This window comes from Poecilia formosa, unplaced genomic scaffold, assembly GCF_000485575.1.
Source record: "Poecilia formosa unplaced genomic scaffold, Poecilia_formosa-5.1.2 Scaffold198, whole genome shotgun sequence".
Classification (NCBI taxonomy): domain Eukaryota; kingdom Metazoa; phylum Chordata; class Actinopteri; order Cyprinodontiformes; family Poeciliidae; genus Poecilia; species Poecilia formosa.
Window position 1 is genome coordinate 972,877 of NW_006800137.1, and position 8,530 is coordinate 981,406.

Sequence of the window (8,530 nt, forward strand, 5' to 3'; positions counted from 1 at the left end):
GGATGGATGGATGGATGGATGGATGGATGGATGGATGGATGGATGGATGGATGGATGGATGGATGATCATTTATTTTAATCCTTGCAACAGGATTTTGATTCTGATTCAATTCAGGGATTCTTTCTTTATTTTGGAATGGGATTTCTATCTAAAGCTAGTCTGTGTGACAGACCATTGGAACATACACTTTAATTAGAATATTAAAAAAAAAAATATTGAAAACAGTCCAACAATTAAATGAGAATGGAAATTATTTTGGCCATTCTATACCTAAGATTTTAAGATCTTTAAAGTACCTCCGGGCTGCTATTCAGATAATTAATTCACCAGCGCAAAACTGCCAGGCCTGGAAGCTCCTTGGTGATGTTTTAAATAAATGTTCAATGACTAATGTTCTAATGATCCCCACTGTTTCTCTTTGCATACATTCCTGCTAAGCGAGTTTAAAGCACATTCTTGCCTTCTCTTTTCTAACCTATAGTACTACTTATGTTAAAGGAATAGTTCAGGATTGTGTTTGAGGTTTAACACTATTCACAGAAACTAAGACCTGTTTGAAGCTGGGTTTGTGTTAGTAAGGTTTAATTATCTGCCATGGGGAAGGGACACTGGACAAAAGGACAGGTGGGCCCCAATGATGCTTCTTTTTTTTTTTCTCTCTCGATCCATTCTGAATAGAATTAATCCCCAAAGACAATGTTGGAGACATCAGAGAACACAATATGCATCAGTCACTATTGACACCTTTAGTGGTGGCGTTACAGAGTAGGCAGATGTGTCTAATCAATACAAAACTGCCCAGCACTTTGTAAATGCTACAGTGATAAGTCCTTGGTACCTGAAACACCATAATTAATCCAGACATTGTGACCCAGCATGAACAACGCAAGCATAAAAAAACCTCTACGATCAGCTGAGTCTCCATGTAAAGGCTTGTAAACCTGTTCCCCCACAACCTTAGTTACCTGAGGGTCACCCTTCAAGAGTGGGATGACAGGCCCCAGCAGATAAGTTGACTTGTGAACAGCATCAAACATTGTAGTCAAGCTGTAATTTATGCACAAGAGCATATGAAACATTATTGAGACAGTGACATTTCTGTTGTAGCATAACCACCTCTAGCAGTAGTAACATTGTAGTCATGTGAACTTTCTATGTTTTTTCATAAATTTGACCAAAAAGCCAAAATTAGTAATTTATCAATGTCAGTTATTTTGAAAGATGTCACAAACATACATTCTCAGAACATGGATGAATCATTGATGACAAACTACCTCCTTCTTCAATTTCTTAAAAAAAAAAAAAAAAAAAAAAAAACCATTGTCCATTGCAAGCATGACAACAGTTTACTGGTTTACAAAATAGCATCCACATACCTAAAATGTTCTTGAGAATGAACTTGTTTTACGATGATAGAAATCTGCTTTAGTCTTGACCTCTCTTAGAGAAGGAGTCTCCAGGACCAATAAATATGGACGTATGCTAAATGAAAACACCACGAGACTTATCCATCATCAGTAAGATACTTACAGCTTATAACTTTTACCAGAACCTCAATCTCAAGTTTTGAACTATCCCTTTAATATACCCCCTAACTTGAATATTTTTTGAAAACATTGTTTTTATCTTTCATAATAGTACTTTTGCTTTCTTTTTCTCTTTTGGACAGTTATTTTACGGTGGTCCTCACTCAGCTGTGTGTCACTGAAAGGGACCTCAGGTGGTGCTGTTGTCCTGACAACGAATGAAGGGAGCCTCACAGTCAGAGAGGCTGGATAATGTGAAAGAGAGAGAGAGAGAGAGAGAGTGGGAGAGAGCAGAGAGGGAAACAGGGAGGAAGAGTGAGGAGGTGGGGAGTTATTTTCACAGAGTCTAAACAGTAGCCTGCTTCTCTCCGTCGCCGCTGTGGGTTGTGCAGTCCCTTTACGCGGGGAGCATTACGCGTCACTGGACTATAGAGCGAGGACCCCGCACTTTTCCACCCCCCAGCCGTTAACTATTTCAGGCTCTCATCCATCCCGCACTGTTTTGGACCTACATTTATCCCGCGTTTGTTTACAACAGAAGCCTGGACCACTCGTCTTGTTTTTTTTTTCTTTTTTGGTCTTTTTTTTTTTTTTTTTTTTTTTTTTTTTTTTTGCACATTTGGATCTATTGCTCCCGAGACGCGCTTTTAAGATGCATGTGGGGCACAAATCGTGTTGGAGGCAGCTGCAGGCTTCTTTTTTCAGACTGCTCTGTCTTATCCCCACAGGATTCCCCGTCCGGAGTGTGGATATGCAGCGGGCCACCGACAACATCACCATCCGCCAGGGCGACACGGCGATTATAAGGTAAGAGTCATCTCACAACTTTTCCTCCAGGACGCAGCATCGTTCCTGCGAGCACGCAGCTACTGGGGGGAGGGCGGACCCGACTGTTTTTTGTACTTTGTGCTACAGACTTTTCTCTCTCTCTCTCTCTCTCTCTCTCTCTGTTTCTGTCTCTCTTTATTTCCCTAATGTAAAATGTCATATAAATTAAAATTAGAATATTTTTTATTCGTATTCAAACTCCACAAAATACGGAAAGTTCCTGTTCACTACTTGTTCAGAAACATGAGCAATTAAATGTTTATTCGTTCACAAAAATGTGGACGTGCACGTAGCGAGCTGCTTTAGATCGAGATTTAGACAGTGGGACGTTGTTACTAAATATATATTTTTGTAATGGGTTGCAGCACCAACTTATATTATTTTAGAAAAGGATAAGGGGATGGGATCTGATCTGTAATGACAACTTTCCTGTGGCTTTTGGATATTTTTTAAAAGAAAATAAAAAAATAAACAGAATGGGTTCATGTTCTTGCATTTTCTCTGTGCTTCCGCTTGAGTTTGAATGTCAAACTGCAAACTGCGTTTTCTCCTTGCTTCAGTTGTCCCTGGAGTACCTTACCGGTACAATTAATCGCGGCTCAGACAATGCAAGCTGTCAACTTTGTCATATTCAGATGCTGCATGGACAGACGCCTCTGGCCACGTGATCGGAGCCATGCGTTTGTGACAGGCTATAAATGAAAGCGAATTAAGCGTTTTCCCTCGTTTTTCGTAAACATGTCGCTCTGCTTCAGCCTACCTCCCATCAACTGAGAAAAGGCGATGCTCTTTAATATTGTCAAACTGGTATTGCAGGGCTGCACACAGAACACACAGAACACTCCCCTGCATTGATTTTACTCTCATTATCTGGATCTGTTTATTTGCACCTCCAACCTAACATTTGCTGCATGTCCAATCTGAATAGGCATGAGCCATTTCTCAGGATCAATTTAGTTTTTTAAAAGTTAGTCTCATAAACACTATAATTTTCTGTCATAACATGCTTTAAGGTTTTTTTATTTTATTTTATTTTTTTATTAAGATGCCAGAAACCATTTCAGTTTTTCCTGGCCGTCCTACACGCGGAGCTCCCCCAACGCAAACTGTCGCTGTACAATATGGCTACTTTCTGACGTTTACAAAATTATGGATGTTTTGAAATATTTCCCATTTCAAAAACATGAATAATAAAAAGTAAAAAAAAAAAAAAGATACATGTGATATATGTATTTTATTTTATTTGTTAAATATTTGTCACCATGTCATGAAAGTATAATACAAGACAAATCATCTGTGAGAAGATTGAGCTCCTCACTCCTCCCAGTTCTACTCTCCCCATCTGAAGAAACGTACCGTTCCCGGACCAAAACAACCAATCAGAGCCAGGAGGATTGATTTAACGCTGTCAGTGAACCTCGTGGACGCCATTAGCTTCTAAACGGCTAATGGCAGAGGACTTACTGTTGCTGAAAAAAACCTGCTGTCATCGGCAGCCATGCTAACTAACCTGAACTAACTATTGTGGCGAACAAGCTGAAGTGCAGCAGAGAGAAGGTGGAGGGTGTAAGCAGTGCATACATGAGCAGAATTGCCAGAATATTTTTTTTTACATAAATGTCACATACTGCAATGTAAAGTAAACCAAAAAATCTTGTGTGAATACCATTATACCTTGAAACTAACCTATTTTTTAAAGCATATCATAACATTGGAATCATATTTAGCATTGTGAATGACAGTCCATATGTAACCACACAAGCTGAATACAGTTGCAAATACACTCAAAACATTGCGATGATAGGGTTGACAACTTTTGTTCATCTGCAGTGAGACGCTTGCTTTCTTACTCTTCCAAAAACAGTTCAAGTAATTGGAGCAAAACACTTGTTACCACACTCCTTCCTGGAGGGGTTCCTTCTAAACACAGTGCCACATTTTACTGTTGTGATGGGCAGCTCAAAATGTACAATATCTAAAGAACTGAATTTCAAGATTTGTTTAATCACTGTTGACTTTAATTTACTTTTTTTTTTTTTTTGGACTTCCTTCTGTCTTCAGAACCCCTTTAATTTTAGATGACATAGATTCAGTAAGTTTTCAGAGCCATCAGTGATTCTGGTCCAAGACCTGAAAATACTCTTGCTAGTGACTTTTAATATAAAACACAGAACACAGAACCCTGCAGCTTTTTAAACTGTTTTTCATGATAAAGATTCATTCATTCAAATGTAATTTCTGGTTGTTTCTTAAAAGTAAGAATGTGTTAGTAAAATCCAGTTGTTATGCTGGCCCCTTTCTTACCCCATCTTATCTCAATCTCCACTCTACAGATGGCAACCCTGTATCAGACCAGCTTTAGAGGTGGTCTATTAGACATCTGTCTGCATTAGTTCTACAGTATGAACACAATCTGTTCCTTGAGATGAATTGAAGGACAACCCAAAGACCTGTAAGCTTCCTCAAGCAGCAGAGTTATTACCAAGACTTTAGGCCGTTAAATCAAAATTCGTGACCAGCATTATTAAAACCAGAAATTGCTGTCAGCTAATTGCAGTTATTTTACTCCAGTCTAAACCTAGGATCTATTGTTTGGTGATTTCTTTTTTTTTTTTTTCATCAAACTTTGTTTTAGTAATTTTACTCTGTAATATCTGAGTGAATCTGGATTTTACCGATCAGTGGGTTTCAGGACAAGGAATGGGTGAGAGATTCTTGTGGCTGTGCAATGTAATTGTTTGTAGATAGTTATGGTCGCCATGTTGTTAAATTTGTCATGTAAAGGACATACACACGCACGCATGCACGCACACACACACGCGCACACACACACACACACACATATATATATATATATATATATATTTATATATATATATATAATATGTCTTTTTACACTGCAGGGCCTACCCTGGCCCTATTTATGTTTGCATTGAGCAGAGTACCACCTTGAAAGTGAGAACTCAATTAGACTCATTCACAACCGAAAAGAAAGACACAAACTACAAAGAAACAGTCCAAATGGTCCCCCGTGTACATGAGGATGAATTCGTTCCTGCAAGCAGGTGCCATCCATTCAGGTATCTCTTAATCAGATTAGCTTGTTGCTGTTTGGTTCACAGGTATTTGTTTCAGTTCCAAATCTAATTGTCTGCTTCTTTGCTAAATCCACACAGTTAGTCAGCTGTAATGGCAGACTATGCATAGAACTACAGCTAAGTAAGCTTTTCATTTCACTTGAATCCTTATAAAAAGTTCTCTCTTTTTTTTTTTAGTAATTGTAATAATTACTTAAAGGGTGTCAATAATTATTTTTGAACCATGTGTTGCATATTATAGGGTTTGATGATCAATCTTATTTACTTTCAGTCAGGCAGTCCTAAGTCAAGTCAGGTCCCCATGGCTCTGTTGAAAAACAAAGCTGTTTTTCACACCCTGTTTCCACCTGACAAATTGGAAAGAGAGGGAGGAAAGAGAAGAAATAAAAAAAAGAGCAAAAAACCCCATAAAGGTCTAAAGAGCAACAAAAGTTTGCTATATCTGTTCCGGTAAGCTGTGTTTCTGAGGAGGCTGAGGGGATATTGGTGACCTGGGGGCGTAACAGGGCCCGCTCTCGCTCAGTGGAGCCCCTGGCTGAAGTCGTGACACTCCAGGCGCTCAAAGAGAGATGCAGTGTTATGGAAACAGTATGTGGCCAAACAACCACTCTGACAAGAGCACACAGCAGCGGTCCACAACCTAAATGAGAACGGAAATGTAGTTTAACCAGGGGGCTGTGAGGTCTGTCTTGCTGAATTCACAGGAAAAACCAAAGCGGGAAACTTTTAGATTTGCAGCACTGCTGTAAGGGGATTCTGTTGACCAGTGTGTTTAAACTATATGCTGCATAGTTACTAATGCTATTTAAAATAACCATGCTAATTTCTATCATAAAATGCTAAAGATGGTTAATATGCCAATGACTGCTGAAGGGCATGTAATCTAAATAGGCCTCAGCAGTCAATATATATAAAGATATATTGTTTAGCAAAGCTGCTGTTTTTTTTTAATGGATATTTTAAATCATGATTTTTTTGCTTTGTGATATGTAGGATTTGAAGTATAAAAATAAGAAATATGTAAGAGTCAAGGAGAGATGCTGCAATTCTTTTAAGTTGGATTTTATATTCCACGTAACTTAGAGGATTTTTGAAAAAAAGAAGTCCGTTCTCTGTTTTTTTTTTTTCTGCACCATTGGTCATTATTTTATTAGGTAATACAAATTTTATTGCTTAAAAGGTATTCTGTTTTTTTTTTTTTTTCACTTATTTAGAAAATAGAAGTACGTATTTTGGCATTATTTACCATTCCTCCAGTAAATTGAAATCAGCTGAAATTTCCACCAGCAGCACAGAGCAGCATCAGAAACCAGCCACAGAAAATCTTCTCCGTAGACTGCAGATTTAAATGTCATTGTACATATTCTGGCCTTTTGACGCTGAATCCTTGTCATTTGCTCAGCATTTCATCTCACAAAGCTTTGTCCTGTGAGTGTCGTCCTTCGTCAGATTTCATCAAAGGAGAACTCACCGTAAATATTGACATAGATATCTGCCAGCTGTCCATGCCAGTTGGGAATGGTAAGAAATCTACAATTGATTTTCGCCATTCCTTTCTTCTATCCTGCAAGGTGGAAATGTGCTCTCTGTAAGAACGTTTCACATAATTAGATTAAAATACTCTTAATCTATATATATCTTAATCTATACAAGAGCTCCTTATCCTGAACAGTCTATCCAACCGTTAATCTAAACGGGATTATTCTTTTAGAGAGAGTCACTGTGTGGGTGCGGTGTTGACCTAATGAACTTTTTCACACTCTCACCTGATCAGATGTGCTTCCATCTACTCCTTTGATTTTTTTTTTTTCTTTTGTTTTATTTCTTAAAATATCTCATTTGTCTTCTGTAACATGTCCCTGTGTGCAGTAATTGCCAGCATCTCTAGTTTTCCACTACTTAAACATTCAGAGGCTCTGTTCTTAGTTCAAAGAGTACCAGCTATCTAGTCTTACATTTGTCCCCAGGCTGTAGTATCACTCCAAAGAACGATGGGGGAGGAGCATTTTTAATTTGTATCTGCTTGATGTGACATTTGGCCCTGGAAAGCATGAACAGAAGTCTCTGCATGGTAAATCTAGGCCCATGTCCCAGCAGTCATGTTTAGACCCATAAGATTTAGGTCAGAGAAAAAAAAAAAATCCAATACTCCAAAGCCAGTTTTGCTGTTGCTTAGCCTATTTTTAATTCTTTCTTTACAAGTATGACATGAACAAGCAATAGGAGACTCCTCTCAGTCTCTGAAAGATGCCTGAAGAATCTAAAAAGAGATGGTTAAAACGTGTCTTGACATTTGTTGAAGCCGTTTCTGCAGCATATTTTTTTTTTTTTGCTTTTTAATTGCTTTTTCTTAGCCTATCACAGTGATGGGGCCTTCAGGGGCTGGTTGCAGTGTCAGGAGAAAACTCAGATAATTGACAATTGCTTATTAAACCATTGATGACACAGTCTCGGCGACCACTCTCCTCTGGGTCAATTATCTGCACTTTGACAATGCATCCTGTCTGGCTTGTTATGTTCAGACAAGAAGATTCTGCACTTTTGCTTTACCCCAAAGGATCTTTATCATAACTTCTCTTACAACTTTGCCTTTAATTTAAGTCAGAGTCAGCCAGATATTATGTAAGTGGATCCTGCTTAAAGCCAAAACCTGATGTCAGTCTGATTCAAGACCTAATGGAATTCACAATGCTCGAGAATGCAGTTACTTTCATTTGCATTATTAAAGCACAAACTATTGAACTCTGACGGTCGCATCTTTCCACGCAGATGTGCATGTTAGCCACACTCCAAAGAGTGTTCCAACACCGAAACAAAGGCTTTCCAGATGCAGCAAATAAGCTGCATATACCAGCAGATTTCACCAAGCGTAAAGCTGATCGCACACTGTGCCTCCACTGAACCAGATGGTCTAAATTCTAGCAAATATTTACTATGGAACAACAGAACTTATCAACAGTTACACACATCCTTTAAAATGCAGAGTGTAAAATTAAAGTTACTATCAGAAATTGTTCTGTGAATCACAACTGCAAGCTACGCTACACACTCTCTCTCTCTCTCTCTCTCTCTCTCTC

The 8,530-nt window shown here is 38.5% G+C and overlaps 1 protein-coding gene across 3 annotated transcripts in view; it reads left to right on the forward strand.

Annotated features, from left to right (window-relative positions):
- The window catches only part of lsamp (limbic system associated membrane protein), a 723,288-nt gene that overhangs the window by 499,085 nt on the left and 215,673 nt on the right, over positions 1-8,530 (forward strand). For 2 of the 3 annotated variants that reach the window (XM_016678993.1, XM_007566764.2), the window contains exon 2: positions 2,256-2,334. In XM_016678993.1, the coding sequence (XP_016534479.1) occupies positions 2,256-2,334 (79 nt within the window). Of the gene's footprint in view, positions 1-1,832; positions 2,335-8,530 lie in introns of those variants that run through there. The other variant, XM_007566763.2, reaches the window with a different exon arrangement.